The 26890-nt window shown below is 44.1% G+C and overlaps 2 protein-coding genes across 4 annotated transcripts in view; both read left to right on the plus strand.

Moving 5' to 3' along the window:
- Positions 1–26681, plus strand: LOC117387569 (cadherin-related family member 1). 2 transcript variants are annotated; one of them, XM_055229722.1, is made up of 17 exons: positions 1–61; positions 1052–1147; positions 3893–4038; positions 4615–4665; positions 5617–5706; positions 6698–6784; positions 8053–8193; positions 8981–9124; positions 10957–11035; positions 11745–11845; positions 12491–12694; positions 14258–14410; positions 14833–14997; positions 18365–18432; positions 21660–21888; positions 22433–22687; positions 26107–26681. In XM_055229722.1, the coding sequence occupies exons 1-17, from the start codon at positions 1–3 to the stop codon at positions 26674–26676; spliced, it is 2640 nt and encodes an 879-aa protein (XP_055085697.1). In that variant the 3' UTR covers positions 26677–26681. The 2 variants fall into 2 exon arrangements, with proteins under 2 accessions (XP_055085697.1, XP_055085698.1); XM_055229723.1 differs by lacking the exon at positions 26107–26681 and adding an exon at positions 24150–24349.
- LOC117387568 (NACHT, LRR and PYD domains-containing protein 3-like) overlaps positions 1–26890 on the plus strand; it is a 157510-nt gene that overhangs the window by 72258 nt on the left and 58362 nt on the right. The gene's annotated exons all lie outside the window — the stretch shown is intronic.

Raw genomic sequence — 26890 nt, forward strand, 5'->3', positions numbered from 1 at the left:
ATGACAAAAGAGAGGAAAACCCGAGCGTTGTTACTCATTTTGTTGTTGCATTTTGGTTCAGGTAAGACTGTGTGGACTTTGGTGGACTTAGGCTAATCCTCTCGTGTTTGAGGCGTCTCCGAGCGGCTCTCCTGCTCCTCTAAACTCTTTATTTACTCATTTAAACACCGACGTTTTAACGATTTCAATTTTCCTCCTTGTCCATGCCGCTTTTGACGTCTTTTCCTGCAGCAAGTAAGTCGTTCCCATGAGATTTTCCATAGAAACGAAGGTTATTTTTACATCTTGAATCGCCGATATCGCGTAAAACTGACTCTTTTAGCTTTAAATCCTGTTGGAATGTTGTTCAGCGCATCAAAAACAGACCTGGAGTTGTGTTTTTGTTTCATTCACACACTTTATTATCAGTCTGTTACATTTCCAAACCTCAAAAACGCTCTGTTCCACCTCGTGATGTCATCAAGTGGTAGTTTTCGAGTGAACTCCTCCCACTTTTACTTTTAGTTCAGTCGAGATTGAAGTAGAATTCCAGAAGTTTAAACGATCCAGATGATTCTATAAATGAAGGTGTGTGGAGTTTAAAAACACAGCGGAGCACTTCCTGTATCGCCACATGATGACATCACAAGGTGGAACAGAGTGTTTTCAGCCTAAATCTGCAGCTCCAGGTCTGTTTGTGACGAGGAAACGTTTAACCTTGACCTTTACAGACGCACTTTTGTGGCGTTTGGTCTGACACCTGCTCGTCTCCATGGAGATATTATCACTTCGCCTGGAATATTCCACAGTTTGGCATTTGTGCTTTGATCGAGAAAGAAAATATCCTGAAAAATAAACATTCTCACTGTAAATGAAGTCGCCTCTCCACAGATCTGACTTTCCTTGTAGCATGGAGTAAATGTTTGACATCATGCTGTAATATTCCAGGCGTTGTCATGGAGACCAGGCGGGTGGCAGGACCCACACCAGAGAAGTTCCATAGTGTGTCTTTAAATGTCGTCTCAGTGTTGGTCATTTTATTTATTTATATTTTTGTTTTGTTTTTCTCAAGGACAAACTGATTACGCTCCATATTTTTACGACAATGGTCCGAGCAGCAGCAACGGAAACATGGCCCTGTTCAGTCTGTCAGAGGACACGCCCATCGGTGAGTGCAGCCGGAGGCACTTCACTGTCTGTACATCATCTTTACATTATCTTTATATTATATTTACTTTATATTTACTTTATCTTTACATTATATTTACTTTATATTTACTTTATCTTTACATTATATTTACATTATCTTTATATTATATTTACATTATCTTTATATTATCTTTACATTATCTTTACATTATATTTACATTATCTTTATATTATCTTTATATTATCTTTACATTATCTTTACTTTATCTTTACATTATATTTACATTATCTTTATATTATATTTACATTATCTTTATATTATCTTTACATTATCTTTACATTATATTTACATTATCTTTATATTATCTTTATATTATCTTTACATTATCTTTACTTTATCTTTACATTATATTTACATTATCTTTATATTATATTTACATTATCTTTATATTATATTTACATTATCTTTATATTATCTTTACATTATCTTTACATTATATTTACATTATCTTTATATTATCTTTATATTATCTTTACATTATCTTTACTTTATCTTTACATTATATTTACATTATCTTTATATTATATTTACATTATCTTTACATTATTTGTGCTGATCTGTTGTGCGTTTGCAGGGGCTGTGGTCTACATGTCGTGTCTGTTTTGTGTGTTGTGCGTTTGTGCTGATCTGTTGTGCGTTTGTGCTGATCTGTTGTGCGTTTGTGCTGATCTGTTGTGCGTTGTGCTGATCTGTTGTGTTTGTGCTGATCTGTTGTGTGTTTGTGCTGATCTGTTGTTTTTGTGCTGATCTGTTGTGCATTTGTGCTGATCTGTTGTGTGTTTGTGCTGATCTGTTGTGCGTTCGTGCTGATCTGTTGTGCGTTGTGCTGATCTGTTGTGTTTGTGCTGATCTGTTGTGTTTGTGCTGATCTGTTGTGTTTGTGCTGATCTGTTGTGTTTGTGCTGATCTGTTGTGTGTTTGTGCTGATCTGTTGTGTGTTTGTGCTGATCTGTTGTGTGTTTGTGCTGATCTGTTGTGCGTTGTGCTGATCTGTTGTGCGCTTGTGCTGATCTGTTGTGCGTTCGTGCTGATCTGTTGTGCGTTTGTGCTGATCTGTTGTGCGTTTGCAGGGGCTGTGGTCTACATGTCGTGTCTGTGTGTTGTGCGTTGGGCTGATCTGTTGTGCGTTTGTGCTGATCTGTTGTGCGTTTGTGCTGATCTGTTGTGCGTTGTGCTGATCTGTTGTGCGTTGTGCTGATCTGTTGTGTGTTTGTGCTGATCTGTTGTGTTTGTGCTGATCTGTTGTGTGTTTGTGCTGATCTGTTGTGTTTGTGCTGATCTGTTGTGTGTTTGTGCTGATCTGTTGTGCGTTCGTGCTGATCTGTTGTGTGTTTGTGCTGATCTGTTGTGCGTTCGTGCTGATCTGTTGTGCGTTTGTGCTGATCTGTTGCGTTTGTGCTGATCTGTTGTGCGTTGTGCTGATCTGTTGTGCGTTTGCAGGGGCTGTGGTCTACATGTGTGTCTGTGTTTTGTGTTGTTTTTGTGCTGATCTGTTGTGTGTTTGTGCTGATCTGTTGTGCGTTTGTGCTGATCTGTTGTGTTTGTGCTGATCTGTTGTGCTGATCTGTTGTGCGTTGTGCTGATCTGTTGTGCGTTTGCAGGGGCTGTGGTCTACATGTCGTGTCTGTTTTGTGTGTTGTGCGTTTGTGCTGATCTGTTGTGCGTTTGTGCTGATCTGTTGTGCGTTCGTGCTGATCTGTTGTGCGTTTGTGCTGATCTGTTGTGTTTGTGCTGATCTGTTGTGCTGATCTGTTGTGTTTGTGCTGATCTGTTGTGCGTTTGTGCTGATCTGTTGTGCGTTGTGCTGATCTGTTGTGCGTTGTGCTGATCTGTTGTGTTTGTGCTGATCTGTTGTGCGTTTGTGCTGATCTGTTGTGTTTGTGCTGATCTGTTGTGCTGATCTGTTGTGTTTGTGCTGATCTGTTGTGTTTGTGCTGATCTGTTGTGTTTGTGCTGATCTGTTGTGTGTTTGTGCTGATCTGTTGTGCGTTTGTGCTGATCTGTTGTGCGTTTGTGCTGATCTGTTGTGCGTTTGTGCTGATCTGTTGTGCGTTTGTGCTGATCTGTTGTGCGTTCGTGCTGATCTGTTGTGCGTTGTGCTGATCTGTTGTGCGTTTGCAGGGGCTGTGGTCTACGTGTCGTGTCTGTGTTTTGTGTTGTTTTTGTGCTGATCTGTTGTTTTTGTGCTGATCTGTTGTGTGTTTGTGCTGATCTGTTGTGTGTTTGTGCTGATCTGTTGTGTGTTTGTGCTGATCTGTTGTGCGTTTGTGCTGATCTGTTGTGCGTTCGTGCTGATCTGTTGTGTTTGTGCTGATCTGTTGTGTTTGTGCTGATCTGTTGTGCGTTTGTGCTGATCTGTTGTGCGTTGTGCTGATCTGTTGTGCGTTTGCAGGGGCTGTGGTCTACGTGTCGTGTCTGTGTTTTGTGTTGTTTTTGTGCTGATCTGTTGTTTTTGTGCTGATCTGTTGTGTGTTTGTGCTGATCTGTTGTGTGTTTGTGCTGATCTGTTGTGTGTTTGTGCTGATCTGTTGTGCGTTTGTGCTGATCTGTTGTGCGTTCGTGCTGATCTGTTGTGTTTGTGCTGATCTGTTGTGTTTGTGCTGATCTGTTGTGTTTGTGCTGATCTGTTGTGTGTTTGTGCTGATCTGTTGTGCGTTTGTGCTGATCTGTTGTGCGTTGTGCTGATCTGTTGTGCGTTTGCAGGGGCTGTGGTCTACGTGCTGAACGGCACAGACCCGGAGGACGACCCCGTCACGTTCGGACTCTCGTTTGACAAAGGAACAAAAGAGTTTTTCAGAGTCGAGCCCAAATCTGGAAAAGTGACTCTGACGCAGGAGCTGGACAGAGAGGTACAGAGTGAACTTTACTACACACGGGTTTAGTACAAGTACTACAAACAGAATGCAGTACTACTACTACACGTGTAAAATGTGTACAAAATGTGGGTTTTTATTTCCTGACTGTCCCAGATGCCCTCCCCGTGTGTCAGATGCCCTCCCTGTGTGTCAGATGCCCTCCCCGTGTGTCAGATGCCCTCCCCGTGTGTGTCAGATGCCCTCCCCGTGTGTCAGATGCCCTCCCCGTGTGTCAGATGCCCTCCCTATGTGTCAGATGCCCTCCCCGTGTGTGTCAGATGCCCTCCCCGTGTGTGTCAGATGCCCTCCCCGTGTGTCAGATGCCCTCCCCGTGTGTCAGATGCCCTCCCTGTGTGTCAGATGCCCTCCCCGTGTGTCAGATGCCCTCCCTGTGTGTCAGATGCCCTCCCTGTGTGTGATGTTTTATATGGACTTGTTTATGTGTTTGTTTTGTTTGTTTTTCTGTTTGTGTTGATTTTTGAACAGGACGTCCGTGAAAACGAGTGTCGTTGTTTAAATAAAGAGTAAAAGAGCAGCTCCTCGTTCAGACCATGTCCTTTTGTTTTTCAGACTCAGACTGAGATTTCTTTCTCCGTGAGCATCACAGACGGACGGAACAAGGTGAGTTTAACCAAAATGACAACATCACTGATCTGAAGTAACACGTCACTGGAGCCGGAAACGAGCTCGGAAAATGTCCTTAAAACACAACAAAGAACACGACAAAGAACACGACAAAGAACACGACAAAGAACACGACAAAGAACACGACAAAGAACACGACAAAGAACACGACAAAGAACACGACAAAGAACACGACAAAGAACACGACAAAGAACACGACAAAGAACACGACAAAGAACACGACAAAGAACACGACACACACAGACTTAACCTCCTGAGACCCGAGCTCTTGCAGGACATTTGCAAAAACTATTAAGTGGTTGAACACATATATTGTAAAAAGCAAAATGACACTAAACACACACAAAAAAAAAAAATAAATAAATAATAATAATAATACAAATAAAAATACAAAAATATAAAATCAAATAAAAATAAATAAATACAGTAAGATAAATTAATTAAAATACAATAAAAAATAAAATGAAAAATAATAAAACAAATAAAAACACAAAAATATAAAATAAAAATAAATAAATTAAATAAATTAATTAAAATAAAATAAAAAAATAAATAAAAAAACAAAAAAATCAAATCAAATAAAAATAAATAAAAAAAACTCCTAGAAATATTCAAAATTGTTCAAAATGTTCTTGTTGCTGTTCTTCTAAAATTTTGCACTGTGGCCTAAACAACCCAAAAGGTGTGTCCACAGATGAGGACGCCAGGTCTCAGGAGGTTAAGGACATTTTATAAGTTCAGTTCTTGTTTTGTTCTGGCTCCGTTTAGTCCTGGTCTAGACCTGGTTTAGAATCTAAAGTGTTGTGTGTTTTATTTGTGTTAAACCTAAAGTGTCGTGTGTTTTATTTGTGTTAAACCTAAAGTGTCGTGTGTTTTATTTGTGTTAAACCTAAAGTGTTGTGTGTTTTATTTGTGTGTTTATCTGAGGTGGTGGAGACGGCCAGAGTCTTTGTCACTGACGCCAACGATGAAGCTCCCGAGTTTCAGAACCTGCCGTTTATAATCAGCCTCCCAGAGGTAAAAGTCACAGTGTTTAGACCTGGGATAGACCAGGTTTAGACCCAGTTCAGTCCTGTTTTAGACCTGTTTTAGACCCAGTTTAGTCCTGGTTTAGATCCGGTTCAGTCCTGTTTTAGACCCGGTTCAGTCCTGTTTCAGTCCTGTTTTAGACCCGGTTCAGTCCTGTTTTAGACCCGGTTCAGTCCTGTTTTAGACCTGTTTTAGACCCGGTTCAGTCCTGTTTTAGACCCGGTTCAGCCCTGTTTTAGACCTGTTTTAGACCCGGTTCAGTCCTGTTTTAGGCCCGGTTCAGTCCTGTTTTAGACCTGTTTTAGACCCAGTTCAGTCCTGTTTTAGGCCCAGTTCAGTCCTGTTTTAGGCCCAGTTCAGTCCTGTTTTAGACCTGTTTTAGACCCGGTTCAGTCCTGTTTTAGGCCCAGTTCAGTCCTGTTTTAGGCCCAGTTCAGTCCTGTTTTAGACCTGTTTTAGACCCGGTTCAGTCCTGTTTTAGGCCCAGTTCAGTCCTGTTTTAGACCTGTTTTAGACCCGGTTCAGTCCTGTTTTAGGCCCGGTTCAGTCCTGTTTTAGACCTGTTTTAGACCCAGTTCAGTCCTGTTTTAGGCCCAGTTCAGTCCTGTTTTAGACCTGTTTTAGACCCGGTTCAGTCCTGTTTTAGGCCCAGTTCAGTCCTGTTTTAGACCTGTTTTAGACCCGGTTCAGTCCTGTTTTAGGCCCAGTTCAGTCCTGTTTTAGACCTGTTTTAGACCCGGTTCAGTCCTGTTTTAGGCCCAGTTCAGTCCTGTTTTAGACCTGTTTTAGACCCGGTTTAGTCGTGTTTTAGACCCGGTTCAGTCCTGTTTTAGGCCCGGTTCAGTCCTGTTTTAGACCTGTTTTAGACCCGGTTTAGTCGTGTTTTAGACCCGGTTCAGTCCTGTTTTAGACCCGGTTCAGTCCTGTTTTAGACCCGGTCTTCGTCTCGTTGTTTGACCGCTGCACGTCTGTCTCTCAGGACACAGCTCCAGGGACCAGTGTTTACAAAGTGGAGGCCACGGACAAAGACATGGGCTCAGGAGGAAGCGTCTCGTACTTTCTGCAGGTAAAACCAAAAAGCGTCTCATACTTTCTGCCTTTGAGTGCTTTAAAAATCCATTTTCACCTACCCCCTATCCTCATCTAATTAATTTCCCCCATTGCGAGAAAGCGCCAGTGCCTTTGCCGTGGTCCACTCCGCTTCAGCTGATAATTCTAATAATAATAATTGCATCCATTTCTGGCTTTAGTTCAGACTTTATCCGCCTAAAATCCCTGTATCATTAATATCGGGTTCTGCACGTGCTCAGTGAGGCCCTGACCTCCGACGCTAGCCGTTAGCCGTTAGCGGATTAGCCGTGGCGGAGAACATGTGCCTCCCAGACCTTTTCATTTATCAAAGTAAACCGGGGTCAAAGTTGATCCCGTGAAACAGCTTTGAGTCTGATGAAAATGTGAAATGTCACCGGAGCTTTGAGCATCGGGGAAAAAAGACGACGAGGACGAGGACGAGGACGAGGCCACTTAAACGTCCGGGACCTCGTATTTGTCCGCGTGTTTGAGCTAAATGTGCCTCGCGCTGTACAAATGTGTGTTATGAGCAGCTCTGGAGGTCAAAGTTCACTGTGTTTGTCTTTATACAGCACGTTAGCATGCTAGTTGTTGCCATCAGAAAGCGTGGAAAGCTCTTATAAACTCATCGTGGAGAGTCACTAGGATGTTCTGAAAGCATAAAATACGTGAGGAAAAACTGGACTATTTAGTTTTTCACGTTTTTCAGGCTAAAACTCGGCGTCTTTTAATCTGAAACGAGAGAAATGAAGTCAAAAACGGGGCGTGTTGCGTCTGATAATGACGTTTTATGTTTATCGCTGGAGAAGAGGAGGAGATGGAGAGGCTGAGGAGGCTGATGATTCTGATGAAATGTTACTAAAAGAAAAAAACATGTGTATAATTTGAAAAAACAAAATGTCAAAGCCAAACAAAAAAAGTTCAAATCGTTTCATTTTGTGACGTAAACCTCAGTTCAGTTTAGACTCACAGAGGGAAAAGGAACCACGACGTTACTCGAGTAAGAGTAAAAGTACTACTCGATACTCAGACTTGTATCGAATCTAGATACTCGTTTTTCGCAGGTATCGAAGTTTAAAAAATCCCGTTGTCAGGACAAAAATGAACCTTTCCTGAATAGAATGTCGTGCCGTTTAATGTGGAAAATCACAGCCTGTCGTCTAAAGAAAGAGCGTTTTTATCGTCATTGTGGTATCGGGATCAAGTATCGAGTATCGAGTCCTTAGTATCGAACGTTTGTCTTGATCTTTTGCGTGTTTTCAGGCCTCCTCCTCCTCCTCCTCCTCCTCCTCCTCCTCTGTCCCGTTCACCATCGACCCTCACAGTGGGATCCTCCGAGTGCGACCGGGAGAAACTCTGGACTACGAGACCACGCCCACTCATTTCATCACCGTCATCGCCAAGGTAACGAACCACACAAAAGAATTACACTGGAACTTTACAGGAAATGAAGAACTGAGCAACGGAGGAAGGATTTTGTTCTGGATTAAGCCTCATTTAGTCTCAGGTTGTTTCTGGTTAAGATCCAAGTACAGGACTTGATCCTGGTTTTGTTTAGACCTGGTTTAGTCCTGGTTTAGTCCTGGTTTAGTCCTGGTTTAGTCCTGGTTTAGTCCTGGTTTAGTCTTGGTTTAGACCTGGTTTAGTCCTGGTTTAGTCCTGGTTTAGTCCTGGTTTAGTCTTGGTTTAGACCTGGTTTAGTCCTGGTTTAGTCCCGGTTTAGACCTGGTTTAGTCCTGGTTTAGTCCCGGTTTAGTCCCGGTTTAGTCCTGGTTTAGTCCTGGTTTAGTGCTTTTCATAAAAAGTACCAAACACTTTATCTTTTCCATAAAAACATCTTGTTCAGTTTTTTGTATTTTTCTTACATTAAAGTCACACCTGTGCAGCCGGCGGCCATTTTGTCACTTCCTGTTGTCATGTTGTCGCGTTTCCGTAGCAACGCTGTGTTAATTTTCACAAATATGTAAAGTTGTGATACAAGATGACGCACTCACATGTAAGATAATAAAAAAAAGAGCAGATTCAGTGTAATCTTATAAAAAGTGATGACGTTTGTTTCATTTTACAGTCGGACATTAGATAAATATTGTCAGTACTTTTGTTTACTCCTCCTTTAATATTTGTACTTTGGTGATATTTTTTCATTTCCAGCCTCATTGCAGCTTTAAACTCCCGATGTGTTTTTGTCCAGGACGGAGGCGGAAAGTACAAAGGCAGACACCAGGTCCTGTCGTCCAGCGCCACGGTCACAGTGAACCTGCTGGACGCTCAGGACATGCCCCCGGTGTTTGTCGGGACGCCGTACTTCGGATACGTCTACGAAGTCTCTGTGCCGGTCAGATCATTTTCAAATTCATACCGTATTTTCCGGAGTATAAGTCGCGCCGGAGTATAGACTGAGCGGTTTATATCTCTAATTTTATTATATTTTAAACTCTTTTAACTGTTTTATTACATTTGTGTCCTGCTTTTGTTGAAATAAACACAGTCGAGCTGCTCTGCGCCTCTCACTGATGGTGCACAGTTTTGTTACTGAAGTAAAAGCGCAGATACAGAAGTAAAACATTACTAAAGTACAGTGGTTCTCAAATAGCGTATGACTCCGCGTATGACACTGTAGTACTTTACGCAGCGCGCACAGCAAAGAGCAGGAGAGAGTGAACAGATCGTGACACAGAGCAGTGAACAAGAAACACTTTTGCTAAAGAGACACTATGGAAAACATTTTAACAGGGATGAAAAGAAAGGTGGATATAGACGGAGGTAAAGTCACATGGAAAATAAGACGAGGAGGAGTCTGATGAAGAGTATTTAGCACTTGGCTTCACCGTGACTCCGGTGGGACACGAGGACAGACCGGTGTCTGCTGTGGACAGTGGACAGTGTGAAGACAAATAAGACGCCTCATTACACCTCAGTCTGATGAGACGCTGGAGTTTTTCAGCGTAAACATGTCAAATATTAACAACAATCATCCACTTTGTGAATGTGACTTAAAGCAGCAGCTCTGAGCATCATGTAAGGAGTGAACCAAATTGGTAAATTACTTGTTTTAATTTGATGTTTATTTAATTTTATTTTTTATTTGATATTTAATTAAATTTCATTATATCATTTCATTTATTTTATTTATTTTTTATTTATTTTATTTATTTTTTTTTTGGGGGGGGGGGCGCAACATTTTTTCTTCTTTATAGGGGGGGCATGATAGAAAATGATTGAGAAGCACTGCTAAAGTAAAAGTATCCCATGAAAAAATCGACCTAAATAAAAGTATTAAAGTACCAGTTTAAAATGTAAAAAGTGTAAAATGTAGAGACATTGATAAAAAAAAAAAATAAAATAAAAATTGTAGCAATATGGATCAGTTTCTTAACTTTTCTCATGGATTTTGTGTATTTATTTTAGTTTTGTTTATTTTTGTGTATTTACTTTAGTTTGTTTATTTTTGTGTATTTATTTTTGTTTGTTTTGTTTATTTTTGTGTATTTATTTTTGTTTGTTTTGTTTATTTTTGTCTATTTCTGTTTGTTTATTTTTGTTTATTTTAGTTTGTTTTGTTTATTTTTGTCTATTTCTGTTTGTTTTGTTTATTTATTTTTATTTGTTTTATTTTTGTCTATTTGTTTTGGGTTTTTGGCTTATTTTTGTCTTTTTATTTTTGATTATTTTTTTGTTTTTGTGTGTTCATTTTTGTTAATTTTTGTCTTTTTATTTTGTTTATTTTTGTCTATTTTTGTTTTACTCAAAGCCGAAGCTTAAACTCTTAAACTTTACTCAGGACGTTTCCACGAACACGATAAAAATAACTCCTCAAATCAGATGAAAAGTACTTTTACTTTTCAGTCCTGTTCAAAAATGTAATGAAGTAGAAAGTACAGATACTGCTCTCAGATGTACTCAAGTAAAAGTAAAAAGTACACACTGTAAAATGTACTTAAGTAAAGCACAGATACCTAAACATTCTACTTCAGTACTTTACTCCTTGTACTTCGTGTGTTTACTTTAGCCTCGTCATGTTTTAAAGGTAAAACCATCAAATATATCACAGAATTTAACTTTATTCACAAACGTAAAGATTTGTCCTGATCAAATAAACGTTTAAATACTTCAGATCGTGTACTTTGTGAAATAACGGCTCAGGTGACGTCGTTTTTGACCTTTCAGGGCTCAGAGGTGTTCACCGTCTCCGCCCGAGATGGAGACCAGGGAAACCCAAACCCGATGTTCTACCAGATCATCAACGGTGAGGAGCCAGAACGAGCCACAACGAGCCAGAACGAGATAGAATGAGCCAGAATGAGACAGAACGAGCCAGAATGAGACAGAACGAGCCAGAACGAGCCAGAACGAGCCAGAATGAGACAGAACGAGCCAGAATGAGACAGAACGAGACAGAATGAGACAGAATGAGCCAGAACGAGACAGAATGAGACAGAATGAGCCAGAACGAGCCAGAATGAGCCAGAACGAGCCAGAACGAGCCAGAACGAGCCAGAACGAGACAGAACGAGACAGAACGAGACAGAACGAGCCAGAACGAGCCAGAACGAGACAGAACGAGACAGAACGAGACAGAATGAGCCAGAACGAGCCAGAACGAGCCAGAATGAGACAGAACGAGCCAGAACGAGCCAGAACGAGCCAAAATGAGACAGAATGAGCCAGAACGAGCCAGAACGAGACAGAACGAGACAGAACGAGACAGAACGAGACAGAACGAGCCAGAACGAGCCAGAACGAGACAGAACGAGACAGAATGAGCCAGAACGAGCCAGAACGAGCCAGAATGAGACAGAACGAGCCAGAACGAGCCAGAACGAGCCAAAATGAGACAGAATGAGCCAGAATGAGCCAGAATGAGCCAGAATGAGCCAAAATGAGACAGAATGAGCCGAACGCTTCACCTCTGAGTTTAAAGTGAGTCTCAGTTTTGACTCTCGTTTTTGTTCCAGGCAGCGACGGCGTTTTCGACATAAACGGCACCAGCGGGTGCATCACTCTGAACACGCCCCCCACGGCGCTGAAGAACGAGCTCTACGAGATCATCGTCCAGGTGAAGGAACGAGGGATTTGAACAAAACTATTCAGTTAAAAAGAAAAGGTGTAGATCTGTTTAGGAGAATCTGGAGAGTGAAGAGGAGTGAAGAGAGGAGGAGGAGGAGGAGGGAGGAGGAGGAGGAGGGGAGGGGTCTGGAGGAGAGAGGAGGAGGCGCGGGGTCAGGAGGAGGCGCGGGGTCAGGAGGAGGGAGGAGGAGGAGGGGCGGAGTCTGGAGGAGTAAAGGAAGGAGGAGAGAGGAGGGGCGGGGTCTGGAGGAGAGAGGAGGAGGGGCGGGGTCTGGAGGTATAAGCACCCGTGTCATTGGTCAAACAGGTCTCTACACTTCAAACTCTGTCCCTGCTTTAATCAGGACAGTCATGTGCGATGTCACCAAGTACAACTATCTGCAGAGTCAGTTTGATTTGTCCAGACTCCAGAGGCAGAACAGCAGCTTTAAAAACACATTTACTCACAGTTAAGTAGTGAAAAAAACAGATTTAGTGTTTAGTTTCACTTTTATTAATGAAATGATCCAAAGAAAAGTCCAGAAATCCTCCATATTCGTGTTACGGACAAAAGACGAGTTATTTTACTTCTGGACACGATGGATTGTATTTTGATGGTTCTCCCTCTCATCCTCTCCTCTCTCTTCGCTCGTAGGCGTCGGAGCTGGGGGTGGACGGTCAGCTCCAAGAGTCCGACCTCACCGCGGTCACGGTCCGAGTGGTGGACCTGAACAACCACCCGCCCACGTTCTACGGCGAGAACGGGCCCCAGAGCCGCTTCGAGCTGACCATGAGCGAGCACCCGCCGGCGGGAGAGATCCTCCGAGGGTTTAAGATCACCGTCAACGACTCGGACCAGGTGAGGAGGAGGCGGGACGAGGGGCGGGGCTTGTTAGAGGTGCACCGGGTTACTGATCAGATCTGTGGAGAGCCCGATCACAGCGAGAAAGAGATTAAATAATGTGAAATAGATGAGTTTAACGTCGCATAATCCACAGACCGCGTATATAAACGGACGTAGCTAACCTGCTAGCTGCCGCGCACCAAACAGGAAGTGAGCGGGCACGTGAGCTCTTGTCGCCATGGTAACGTGTGAGCTCTTGTCGCCATGGTAACAAGACATAAATGAGATAATTTTGACAGTTTTTTTCATTTTATTTTATGGCGTAAGCGTGGACGGTGTGTATATAAACGCAACGTAAATGGACGCCTAATGGAAAAAAAAAAGATGAGGTTTTAATGCCATACTGCGGAACATTCTAGGCAGCGACGTGGTTCCGTCTCATTGCGATAAATTTCAGGGTTTGCGTTTTATCCCAAAAACATAACGACAAGTTTCCCCACGGACACGATAAAGTGTCGCTTTAACCATAGACTGTTTATGTAAATACGCGCTCCAAACAGGAAGTGATCGTGTGCGCACTTCCTGTTTCATCGACTCTGGCTCCAATTCACTTTCTATTTACAAACCATCACTCCTCTCTCTGTCTCTGCTGCTTCAGACTCATTCTGGTCTTAAATGTTCAGATTAACCCTCGACATGATCCTGGGGTTTTTATTTATTTATTTTGAGTTTTTTTTTTTTCTTTTTTTTTAGTTGTTTATTTTGAGTTGTTATTTTGTTTTTGTTTTTTTTGTTTTTTTGGGTTATTTTTACTTTATTAATAAAAATGTTTTATTTTCTTCATTTTTTTAGTTATTTTGAGTTTTTGTTTTTTTCTTAGTTATTTTGAGTTGATTTAGTTTTAGTTTTATTTTGTATATATATATATATATATATATATATATATATATATATTTTTTTTTTTTTTTTTATCTGTCCCCTCTGTCTCTGCTGCTGTCAGACTCATTTTGGTCTTAAATGTTCGTATTATGATCCTGGGGTTTTTATTTCACGTGTCCGTAAACATCACAAAAGTCCCATGATGCACCTGGTTTACACTCGTTTAATTGTGCCTCGGGTTCGTGGACTTCCTGATCGGGCGAAGCGACACGGCAGCAGCACTAAATCAAATGTAACCAGCTTTTAAAGTCCGTTAAAACAGGCTGAAGTTTGTGTCGGTTCATTTGACCTCTTCACCTTTGGCTCCTCCCCCAAACCACAATGCTGCTCTGTGATTGGTCTGAATCGTTCGACAAGGAAGTGACTATATTCAATCCAAAATAAACGAATAACTGATGTGCAGCAAAGTGAATATGAAGAGTTTATTTGAAAAAGTCATTTGAGGCGTGCAGTTTACATATTTTCAAACGCCAAATGTATTTTACTGGATCGAAATATAATCGAAGACGAAAACAAAAGGACGAAAAAGACGTGTTTTTTGATGAAGTTTCAGCTGTAGATCTTCAGTCTGCAGAGGTAGAACCGTGGAAAGTTTATGTCTGAATAAACGTGGTTGGGTCTGTCCGTTTCCCGCCGCAGGGAGCCAACGCCAAGTTCAAGCTGCGTCTGGTGGGACCGAGCCGCGTCCTCAGGGTCGTCCCTCAGACGGTCCTCAACGAGGCCCAGGTCACCATCATCGTGGAGGACGCGACGGGGATCGACTACGAGAAAGGACCCACGCTCTCCTTCAAGGTGAGGACGCTTTGAGTGTGAGGGAGAGAGGAGGAGAGGAGGAGAGGAGGAGAGGAGGAGAGGGGCAGAGGAGCAGAGGAGGAGAGGAGAGGAGCAGAGGAGGAGAGGAGCAGAGGAGAGGGTCAGAGGAGCAGACGAGAGGGTCAGAGGGTCAGAGGAGCAGAGGGGCAGAGGAGCAGAAGGTCAGAGGGTCAGAGGAGCAGAGGGTCAGAGGAGCAGAAGGTCAGAGGGTCAGAGGAGCAGACGAGAGGGTCAGAGGGTCAGAGGAGCAGAGGGGCAGAGGAGCAGAAGGTCAGAGGGTCAGAGGAGCAGAGGGTCAGAGGAGCAGAGGGTCAGAGGAGCAGAGGGTCAGAGGGTCAGAGGAGCAGAGGGTCAGAGGGGCAGAGGATGACCGTAGCTCACACATGTCCTCTTCCTCTCAGCTGTTGGCCGTGGAGATCGACACTCCAGAGCGGTTCAGTTCCACGGCCGACATCTTGATAAACCTCCTGGACACGAACGATAACACGCCCACATTCACCTCAGAGTATTACATCGCCCGAGTCCCCGAGAACTCGCCAGGAGGCTCCAGCGTGGTGTGTGTGAAGGTCAGAGCATGTGTACTAAAGAGAACACACTAAAGAGAACACACACTAAAGAGAACACACACTAAAGAGAACACACTAAAGAGAACACACGTACTAAAGAGAACACACACTAAAGAGAACACACACATGTACTAAAGAGAACACACACACACTAAAGAGAACACACTAAAGAGAACACACACGTGTACTAGACAGAACATATGTGTACTAAAGAGAACACACACTAAAGAGAACACACACTAAAGAGAACACACACTAAAGAGAACACACACACACTAAAGAGAACACACACTAAAGAGAACACACACTTAAGAGAACACACACTAAAGAGAACATACACTAAAGAGAACATACACTAAAGAGAACATACACTAAAGAGAACACACACACACTAAAGAGAACACACTAAAGAGAACACACACTAAAGAGAACATACACTAAAGAGAACATACACTAAAGAGAACATACACTAAAGAGAACATACACTAAAGAGAACACACACACACTAAAGAGAACACACTAAAGAGAACACACACTAAAGAGAACACACACATGTACTAAAGAGAACACACATACACTTAAGAGAACACACACTAAAGAGAACACACACGTACTAAAGAGAACACACACTAAAGAGAACATACACACACTAAAGAGAACACACACTAAAGAGAACACACACACACTAAAGAGAATACACTAAAGAGAACACACACACTAAAGAGAACACACACTAAAGAGAACACAAGGCTTTTACATAGAAAGTGAATTGGAGCCAGTGAATTGTTTTGTGCACTGTGTAACTTTTCTAATGGATTATATGTCACGTGCTCGTCTCGTTTAGGAAGCCCCTCCCCCAGGTGTTTAGGAAGCCCCTCCCCCAGGTGTTTAGGAAGCCCCTCCCCCAGGTGTTTAGGAAGCCCCTCCCCCAGGTGTTTAGGAAGCCCCTCCCCCAGGTGTTTACCATGTACTTCACAGGTGCTGTAGGTTTAACTTTGCATCCTCCCTTCAACCCAACAGTGTTTAAAAAGAAACTATAAACCAACTATGAAGAACTCAGGACCACACCCAAGGCTTTAAAGACTTTCCTGGTTTTTTCCTCTTTTTTGGTTCTTTGGCTGAGCTAACCTGACACTCTTTCACCAGAAGTGTATTTTTTCATACTTTATATTTATTTTTACTGTGACTCTGCCTCTGGGTTGTACATTTTACTCTGAAAACTAAATATTTTCATGCTTCAGTATCTCCACATGGCTCCACTGTGTCCAGTTTAACCTGTAAATCTCCTGTCACCTCACAGTATGTCCCGTCCCCCGTCCCCCGTCCCCCCCGCTCGGCTTCGTTCGGTCCGAGGATAATCCCAGCGACCTGCGTCTTTATAATCCCCCCTCGGAGCTTAGGACCCTCCTCTTTAAAGTGATGAGTGAACAGAAACGCGCTGTGGACCGAAGCTGCACGAGCGAAGACACCGGGACGACAGGGACAAACGTGTTAATGCTGCACTATGTCACTTTTCTGGTGAAGGCTCCACCTCCTCCTCCTCCTCCTCCTCGTCTCCTTCTTGCCTGGAATGTCCCACAATGAAACATTCTCAAAGAGGAGAAGCAGCCGAAGTAGATTTGTTTTAGCATCAATGGAATAAATGCACAGGAGATGAGGTTTAATGCCAAACTGTGGAACATTTTAGGCAGCGACGTAATTATTTCAGGACTTAAGTTTTATCCCAAAACATGACGACAAGTTTCCCCACACAGACTAAAGTGTAGCTTAACCATAGACTCTTTATGTAAATGGACGTAGCTAACCTGCTAGCCGCCACGCTCCAAACAGGAAGTGGTCACGGGCGCACTTCCTGCTCCGTCGACTCTCGTCATTTTGGTCTTAAATGTTCGTATTAACCCTCTACATGATCCTGGGGTTTTTATTTCACTATTGTGTCTGTAAATCAAGATCTGAACATTAATAACAGACAAATCACTCCCGTTAGCGTTAGCAACAGGTTTGATTGACAGCGTTGCTAAGCGCCCACTCCCTGCTGAACCAGTGGGCGGGAAGGGGTGTGACCTTCAACAGCCTCCGTCGTAACGTCTGGGGGGTCAAAGACTCGGGGTAAAAGTTTATTACAAATATAGAAATGTGAGTGTTGGTCGACGGAGCAGGTCGTAGGACGCTGGGTCGGAGGCGGAGGTGCAGGGTAGATCCGAGGGGCGGGATCTCGCAAAAAATTAGAAAAAAAAACAGCTGAGCGCTAAGAACGTGATCAGGAAAACTAGACTGAACCAAGTAGAACTTTACCACGGAGGAATAAACGGGAGGATAATCTGGGCCCTCTGCAGCTTCAGGGTCCAGTGCTGATTGGCTGCGGGTGTGTAGTGGGTGGGGTCAGAGTCTCCGCCCAGCTTCAGACAAGGACACAGAAGAGAGGACAGGGACACAGGGACAGACTGGGATCTTGACAGTGGACAGAACAGAACACGAAAAAAAACAAAACAAATCCTGACAGATTCACACCAAGTCCCTGCTCCAGCCTCGTGAGCTTCATCTGGAGCTGAAGCTGTGGACACGTCTCACTCTGTCACGTCTTTATAAAGTCTGTCCTTAACCCAGGAGTGGAGCGGGCGGAGTGGGCGGCGGTGGGGCAGGAAGCTGAGCGGGAGCCGGTGTCCAGGGACGGGAAAAGAAGGAGCGGAAACAAGGCGACCAGAGCCCAGACAGGGAGCAGGGTGTAGAGCAGGGTCCAGTGAGGCAGAGAGCAGGAGACAAGAGGAGACGAGACTTTACCAGGACGGGAAGGCGGGGCAGGAGCTGAGCCAGGAGCGCAGGAGCGCAGGAGCCGGGAGCGCAGGAGCCGGGAGGGCAGGAGCCGGGAGGGCAGGAGCCGGGAGGGCAGGAGCCGGGAGGGCAGGAGCCGGGAGGGCAGGAGCCGGGAGCGCGGGAGCGCAGGAGCCGGGAGCGCAGGAGCCGGGAGGGTCCAGAGAACCGAATCTGGAGAGCGGCATAAACATCCAAATGAGCGGGATGCAAAAAGACAAAATGGCAAAGGCAAGACAAGAAAGAGCATTCACGATCTGGCCCCGAGTGTCTGCTCCTGGCTCCTCTTATCCACGGCAGGTGGCATTGATTGCGCTGATGAGCTGCAGGTGGGAGGAGCCAGGTGCTCCGCCCAGCTATGGCTCCGGCAGGTGAGGGAGGGAAGGAACAAGGTAGGAGACAAAACAAGGACAGGAACAGAACGGATCAGGACAGATTCATGTAAACACAGTAATGTTTGATTTGGCTTGATAAAATAACCAGCTTTTGTGTGTGTGTGTTTGTGTGTGTGTGTGTGGGGGTGGGTGTGTGTGATGTGTGTGATGTGTGTGTTCAGGCCGAGGATCCAGACTCTGGTCCGTGGGGAGACGTCACTTACACCATCTATGGATCAGGAGCAGATCTGTGAGTAAAACCAGGATTAAACCGGGACTAAACCGGGACTAAACCGGGACTAAACCAGGACTAAACCGGGACTAAACCATGGAGATAACATTGCTTTGCCTGGAATGTTCCAGAGTACAGCATTGAACAGATTTATCAAGCATTTTTGTTTTATTACACAAGTTTTTATTGCTCAAAAGGACCTTAAATAACACGCATTTCCACAGATGTGACCTGTAACTCGGTGGCTTCATCTGTCACACGTTTAAAAGTCCTGTACATTGTGAGACCTGGAGTTGTGTTTTGTTTCATTCACACATGTTTGAGTCACTTTATTATTAGTCTGTAACATCTATAAAGATCAAAACGCGACGTTCCACCTTGTGATGTCATCAAGTGGGAGTTTTCATGTTTACAGCTCCTTTTACCTTTAGTTCAGTCGATATAAGTGGCAACTCCAGAGCTGAAATGATGCAAATGATTCTATAAATGAAGGTGTGTGGAGTTTAAAAACACAGCGGAGCACTTCCTGTATCACCACATGATGACATCACAAGGTGGAACAGAGTGTTTTCAGTTTGAGAGAAGAAGGGTTTGTGTGTTAAACATGTGAGAATGAAACAGAAAAACTCCAGGTCTGCGTGTGACGAGGAAACGACGTTAGAACAGATCAGAAAACGGCGTCACATGGCGCTTTAATGCCGTACTGTGGAATATTGCCATGGAGACAAACATGGGACCTCTCACATGTTTGTATTAGTTGTTGCTAGGCAGATTTCACACAGTCATCTCTTTTCCTCCGCCGTCTTGTTCTGAGTCACACTTCAGGTGTGAACTCCGCGGGACTCGGGTCAGGGCCGTGATTGGCCGCTCCGCCGCCATGACGACACCTCCGTCGCGCTCCAAAATGGCCGCCGCTGTGAGACACCGCTGGATAATCTCCTAATTGGATGAAGCGCGTTTAAAAATAGCCGCGTGCCGTGATGGAGAGGGGCCCAATTAGCATCTCTGACAAGCAACGGGAAAGTGCAAATTTATACCGGCGTCTCGTGTACCTGGCGCCGGCGCCCTCGGCAGAGAACGTGTGACTTTTCACGAAGAGGAAGAAGGCGAGAGGCGCAGCAGACAGAGCGGAGACGAGTTATGAGCACGAGGTTTATGTTAGAATCTAAAGACGTTTGTAAAGCCGACAGTCGCCCGCCGCATTTGTCTCATTGTGTTTGTCCAGACGAGAAAAGTGTAGAGCGTTTTTCACTCGCTCTGTGCCGCGTCTGCCCCGGGACAGACGGACAGAGGCGAGGCTGTCGGTCTGTGCCATCGGCCCCTCCCTCACTCACACGCTGCTTTTACACTGGACCAAACGACACGATGACCGGCCAGTCGTCACCAGGCCCCGCCCCCTCCGCGCTCCACAGACCGGCCGCCATCTTTGGTACGAACGAAGACGCGGCGAGACACGTGATGAACAGAATATGAAAATAAAAAGAAAGATGAGAAAAGGAATCTGGAACGAGTAGAATTTAGAACAGAGTGAAAGTGTGAGCGAGAAAGAGAGAAAGAAAGAGAGAAGGAGAGGGAGCGAAAGGAAGGGGAGCGAGAGAAAAAGAGGGAGGAGAGAGCGGAGAGAGAGAAAGGGTGAGGGGGGCAGCAACAAAGAAATAAAGGGAGAGGAGGGGAAGGAGAAGAAGAGGGAGAGAGAGAAAGAAAGAAAGAAAGAAAGAAAGAGGGAGTGGAGGGGAGAGAAAGAAAGAAAGGGGGAGAGAGAGGGAGTTGAAAGAAACAGGGAGCGAGAGAAAGAAAGGAATGGGAGGGAGTGATAGAGGGAGAGGGGGGCAGCGAGAAAGAGAGAGGGACTGGGAGAGAGATAGGGAGGGAAAGAAAGGAAGAGAGAAGAAGTGGGAGAAAGAGTGGAGAGAGCGAGAAAGAGAGGGGGAGAGAAAGGGAAAGAAACAGGGGGGTGAGAGGAACAGAGAAGGGGGTAGAGAGAGAGAGAGGGACTTGGAGAAAAAGAGGGAAGCAGAGAGAGGGAGAGAGGATAGAGAGAAGTAAAACAGAGGTGTATTTGGACGAGCGATGGCTCCAGGTTTAGCACCGGATCAAAGGAGCTGAGGATGAGTGCAGAAGAGAAAGAAAGAGGGAGGAGGGGAAGAAGGAAGGGAAGCAAAGGGATAGAGGAGATAGGGGAGAGAGAAAGAGAGAGAGAGGAGAGGAAGAAGTAGAGAGAGACGAGGAGAAAGGAAGGGCAAATACAGAGAGAGAGAGAGAAGGAAAGAGAAAGGTAGAGGAGGAGAAGGGGCAGAAGATAAAAAGAGGAGAGGATGTGACGTTCAGCTGCATCAGACTCAAAGTTCGGCGTCTCTGGAGTTTTGTCGTTGACGAGTTGAAAAAAAAAAAAGGCGTGAAAGGAGGAAGAGGAGTGAGTCAGACGTGTTTGATCCTCGTGACTCTTTAGTTCGTTCTTCTCGTTCACGCGCTGCTGTCGTGCCCTTTGGCCTGACACTCGTGCTTCATTGTGATTGGTTCTGTTCAGACGGGCCACGGGCGCAGACTGGACGCCACGTGTCTGTCAGTCTGACCCAGGGCAGCTGTGGCGTAAAACACGTGTGTTTTACGCCACATGTGAGATGAAAGTGAGATGAAAGTCCAGTGTGTCAGACGCGCAGTATCCATGGAAACAGAAAGTTAAAACCACCCTTTGGAACATTCTCCACAGACATGGATGTGTTTTATGTCACACTGTGGAACATTACAGCCAAAGGAACAGCGTTTCCATGGAAACAAACAGAAGGAGGTCAAGGACGAGTCAGGTTTATGGAGGCACGGTTTTGTTTTCTTTTTTTCAGTGAAATAAAACCCGGTCTAGTCCTGGTTTAAACCCGGTCTAGTCCTGGTTTAAACTCGGTCTTGTCCTGGTTTAAACCCGGTCTAGTCCTGGTTTAAACCCGGTCTAGTCCTGGTTTAAACCCGGTCTAGTCCTGGTTTAAACCCGGTCTAGTCCTGGTTTAAACCCGGTCTAGTCCTGGTTTAAACCCGGTCTAGTTCTGGTTTAAACCCGGTCTAGTCCTGGTTTAAACCCGGTCTTGTCCTGGTTTAAACCCGGTCTTGTCCTGGTTTAAACCCAGTCTAGTCCTGGTTTAAACCTGCTTTAGTTCTTTTTTTTTTCAGTGCATTAAACACAACCATAAAACCCCAGTGCATTTCTGTGAATGTTGTGTAAAAAGTTCCGCACTGTTGCTTTACACCCTCAGGTTTGCGATCCAGCCGTCGTCCGGCCTCATCTCCACTCAGCCCTGGACCAGTCTGGACGCGGAGGTCCGGTCCAAGTATAACTTCTACGTGAAGGCGGAGGACTGTGACGGGAGGTACGGTCTGGCCGAGGTGTTTGTGAGCGTCACCGACATGAACGACCACGTCCCCGAGTTTGACCACAGGCTCCAGGACAAGACCATGGTCATCGGGTCCCCGGTCCGAGTGGAGGTCAGGGTTTGGACGACCGTTTAAACGTGTTTATGGATGTGGAGGCACGAAAACATGAGACTGGACCACGAGTTTGGTCCTGGATTGATCCTGGTTTAGTCCTGATGTAGACTTGGTTTGGTCCTGGTCTAGTTCTGGTTTAAACCTGGTCTGGTCCAGGTTTAGTTCAACCTTCTTTTGCAAAAAGCAGCGGTACAGACTAAGACAAAAACAGGTCTAAACCAGCAGAACTAAACCAGGTCTAAACCAGGTCTTAACCAGGTCTAAACCAGGTCTAAACCAGGTCTAAATCAGGTCTAAACCAGGACTAAACCAGGTCTAAACCAGGTCTAAACCAGGTCTAAATCAGGTCTAAACCAGGTCTAAACCAGGTCTAAACCAGGACTAAACCAGGACTAAACCAGGACTAAACCAGGTCTAAATCAGGTCTAAACCAGGACTAAACCAGGTCTAAATCAGGTCTAAACCAGGACTAAACCAGGTCTAAATCAGGTCTAAACCAGGTCTAAACCAGGTCTAAACCTTCACTCCATTTTCTCTCCAGGCGATAGATGAAGACGCAGAATCGCCCAATAACCTGATCGAGTACTCCATCATGAAAGCCGACCCGGACAACGCCTTCGACATAAACGCAGAGACGGGCGACATCTACCTGAAGCCGTACATCAAGTCCATGGAGATCGTGCAGAACATCACCCGACAGAAGGACTGCACCTGGTCTTTGGTGGTCCAGGCCAAAGACTTAGGATCCCCCTCCTTCAGCACGACCACGGTGGTCAACATCGACATCACGGAGGCGGTGAGTGCCGGGCTAGCATACGGCGGGCTAATAGAGCGGTCAGTGCTAATGCTACGCGGTAGATAGACCACCTGCTATGCTAACTGCTGCTGCTATAAAACATTGGTTCATTTGAGGAAGTCTTTTGTTCTAAGGATGACATTGGTTATTTTTGGTTGATTATAATTTAATATTTATTATTATTTAACATTTTTGCCCATCCATATATAATTTAATATATATTTATTTATATACGTTACTGCAAAACTAAATAAATAAATAAATGTAACTGTAAGTAGTTTAACCCCGGTCTAAACCAGGTCTGAACTAGGACTAAACCAGGACTAACCCAGGTCTAAACCAGCAGGACTAAACCAGGTCTAAATTAAGTCTAAACCAGATCTAAACTAGGTCTAACCCAGGTCTAATCCAGGACTAAACCAGCAGGACTAAACCAGGTCTAACCCAGGTCTAAACCAGCAGGACTAAACCAGGTCTAAATCAAGTCTAAACCAGGTCTAAACCAGGACTAAACCAGGACTAAACCAGGTCTAAACCTGGACTAAACCAGGTCTGAACTAGGACTAAACCAGGTCTAAATCAAGTCTAAACCAGGTCTAAACCAGGTCTAAACCAGGACTAAACCAGGACTAAACCAGGTCTAAACCAGGTCTAAACCAGGACTAAACCAGGACTAAACCAGGACTAAACCAGGACTAAACCAGGACTAAACCAGGACTAAACCAGGACTAAACCAGGACTAAACAAGGTCAAAATGTAGTGAAGGTTTAGACCTGGTTTAGACCTGGTTTAGACCTGATTTAGACCTGGTTTAGACCTGGTTTAGACCTGATTTAGACCTGGTTTAGACCTGATTTAGACCTGATTTAGACCTGTAAGTACCTGTAAGTAGTTGTCTTCAGAATACTGCAGTTTACAGTTTATCTTCTCAAAATGTGTAAAAATGTATTATGAGAAAATGAGGACGATCAAGAGCACAGTTCTTAAAACAAACCCGTAGTTGTTTTATTTTATTTTAAATTGTCTTTAATCCAAACTCTAACATTACTTTAATCCAATAGGAAACCCCCGTATGAATTACATTTTTTGGTAATCCTACAAGTAGATTAGTATTAAGCAAATGTAATGGGACCTAACATTGAGCCTTGAGGAACCCCGTCGACAATATGTTACAATTATAACTATAATGGTTAAAACGGGGTGAACTTGAGTTTTATTAAATTAAATATTGTGCCTATATTACATCAGAAAATAGTGTAATACGAGCCCAAACCGATGCTGTCCGTTTAAATAATCCCGTCTGCGTCCTTTCTCACACATACTCACGTTTTATTACCATCTTTATCATTTTATTATCATTTTTTCTTTGCTGATTTTTCCATAACTCTCCTTGTCTTTCATTCTTGTCTTTGTCTCGTGAATTGTGGTGTGTGTGTTGTGTTTTTTTGTTGTTTTTTTTTAGATCAAGGGCAGAATTATCACGTACTTTCGAGGCCTCAGCAAACGTCCGCTCACCGTGTTTGGGATCTGTTTCAGCATCCTCACCTCCCTCATTTTACTCACCGTCTGCATCTCCACCATTTTGTATTGCAACTCTGTGAAAAAGTCACGAATCAACCCGGAAAGTAACTATATCAAAGTGATCCGGAGGGCAAAGTGACCGCCGCGCGACGGACCGCACTCCCGTTTATTTATATATAGAGCATTTCAAATTACGTGTTAAACTATGGGATTTTATAAGCTTTGAAAAGACTATTTTTTATAAGATGTTTATTGAAATTGTTATGTCATATTTATAATTTCAAATCCAAGGAGCGAAGGAACGAAGATTGTGTTTGTTGATGACGCCAGGAAGAAGCTAACGAGAAACGACTGGACCTTCTGACCAGAATCAGGCCTAAGAAATAAACTTTATGTACATAGACTGTGCGAAAACAGAGCTAGATTTGGTGAGGCGTTAGCTTTTGTCGCTAACAACCAGTAGTAATTCATAGTTTTTTGTGAATCAGAATCAGCTTCAGCGCTAGGCTAATCGTATTTTATGGTATACCTTTGGAAATAAGCCTTGAATTTACTTTGTAACAGGCCCGGGTCCACGGGGGGTTTGAAGGCTGCACTTTAGGTCTTAGACTGTTTATATAAATGGACGTAGCTAACCTGCTAGCAATCAGACGCGTCATTCTGGTCTTAAATGTTCGTATTAACCCTCTACATGATCCCGGGGTTTTTATTTCACTATTGTGTCTGTAAATCAAGATATGAACATTAATAACAGACAAATCAGACGCCTTCTTTCTGCGACGTTGCTACTGTTAGCGTTAGCGACAGGTTTGATTGACAGCGTTGCTAAGTGCCCGCCCTCTACTTAAACCAGCAGTGCGGGCGGGAAAGGGCGTTACCTTCAACAACGTCACTCTGGATTGGCTCTTCGGTTGCTATGATACCCGCGGTCGGCTCTAGATTAGCCGCTAAAACTGCTAGCCTCGATTTATACAGTCTGTGCTTTGTGCAGGTGAAATAACGACGTTTAACGGAGGAGTTTGGTCTGGACCCGGGTCTGCTGTGTAAATCAAAAGTCTCTACAGTTTATAATCAACAGCAGAATAAGCAGAATAACACGTTTTTAACATGTTTTACACTTTGAAGATGGAAGAGTATGTGTTTATGTGCGCTAAAACCGACGATTTCGATGCTTTCCAGGCAGCTAGCCTTTTGCACAAATAATCTTTTATGTTTTTATTGTCAAAGATCTAAAACTGGTATTTAAATTTGGTGCAAAGCTGAAAATAAAGAACTTTTTTTTTTATCGTTACAAACTAGTAAAAGTAAAACTGCCAAAAATAGTCGACGGTTTGTTTTTCACATTTCGAAAACATCTTTGGTCGACTTTTATTATCACCGGTTCCTTTGGAGATGAGGTTATTTTGCTAATCTACTACGCCTTTGGGATTATGACTCACCTACGGAGAGATTTTGAGTTAATCCACGAGTCTTAATGGGGTTAGATTCTCCATGTGTCGCCCATTAACAAACATTGAACTCATGTTGTTTTTTTTATTTGGTTTTTGTCTTCAGAACATGCTACATCGCCGTGTTTTTATTTGTACCAACAGTTAGCTTTGCTCTGGCTTTTCTGCTTTGTCATAAAATATAATCACAGTTTGAGCTTTGTCCACGCTTTGCTCAATCAACAATAACACGCTAAACGCTAACATGCTAACTTCTAGACCTAGCTTTTCACATTAAACCCAAATATATCACCCTGCACGCTTCAAAACCACGCTAACATGCTAACTTCTAGACCTAGCTTTTCACATTAAACCCACGTTTGTCATTCTGCACGCTTCAAAACCACGCTACAATGCTAACTTAGCTACTAGCATGTTGTTGAAAACTAAAGGATGCGTTTTCTCTTTCAGGATCACCTCAAAGGGCCAATGGCGGCGTTTTTAATGCGCAGTAGGGACAATCCGATGAAGGCCGTAGTCATGGTAATCGGTATCATTAGCGTGTTGGTAGGTGTAACCGCCATGTTGTCTGCTGCTTTGTTTTTACGCAACTCCAAGTCCAATAAGATCATGCCCGCTCGCCGCATCATCAAAAGGCGACCGAGAGATCAACAACAACAACAAACACAACAGATTTCAACATGGCGGCTCAGTATGCCGCTGTTCAGGTTGTCAAAGCCGGGCGAAAAGTTCCTAGCCGAGGATACTGATGCTAGCGGGGATTGCGAAGCTAGCATGAGTCCGAGGGCTAAACCGCCGCCTCCGAACGCGCCTTTGCCGCCTCCTCCTCCGTGTGTTAGCAGGGCGGGTGACCGGCCCAGGTCGGTGCCTACCATATCCGGAGCGCTAGCAACGAAAGCGTCCAGTAAGGCTAAAGCTAACAGACGCAAAGAGGGAAACATTAGCGCCGCTTTGGTCTCAGAGTTGAAAATGAAACTGGAGCAGAAGATAATCGAGAGTAATAAAGGGTATTATTGTTGAAACGGTTGAGTCATGTTAAAGGGACGATTACGTTTAGCTAGCAGATGACGTGTCTAAAATAAGTTAGCCGACCTTTAACCTCTGATAAACAGTGGCTGCCAACGGTTAAACTGCCATTTTTTATTAAAGCATTATGATCTGTGGTCTCATGAAAATGTTGTTGCTTTGCCTGGATTGTTCCGCAGTATCATTTTAAACTTAGCTAACCCGCTAG

This window comes from Periophthalmus magnuspinnatus, chromosome 19 (assembly GCF_009829125.3).
Source record: "Periophthalmus magnuspinnatus isolate fPerMag1 chromosome 19, fPerMag1.2.pri, whole genome shotgun sequence".
Lineage (NCBI taxonomy): Eukaryota > Metazoa > Chordata > Actinopteri > Gobiiformes > Gobiidae > Periophthalmus > Periophthalmus magnuspinnatus.

Excerpts from the sequence above, each read along its gene's own strand:
- LOC117387569 (XM_055229722.1), top strand. The coding sequence starts at position 1 with ATGACAAAAGAGAGGAAAACCCGAGCGTTGTTACTCATTTTGTTGTTG. Across the intron at positions 5,707-6,697 it reads TTATAATCAGCCTCCCAGAG|GACACAGCTCCAGGGACCAG; the intron begins GTAAAAGTCACA and ends TCTGTCTCTCAG. Across the intron at positions 22,688-26,106 it reads ACATCGACATCACGGAGGCG|GATCACCTCAAAGGGCCAAT; the intron begins GTGAGTGCCGGG and ends TTTCTCTTTCAG.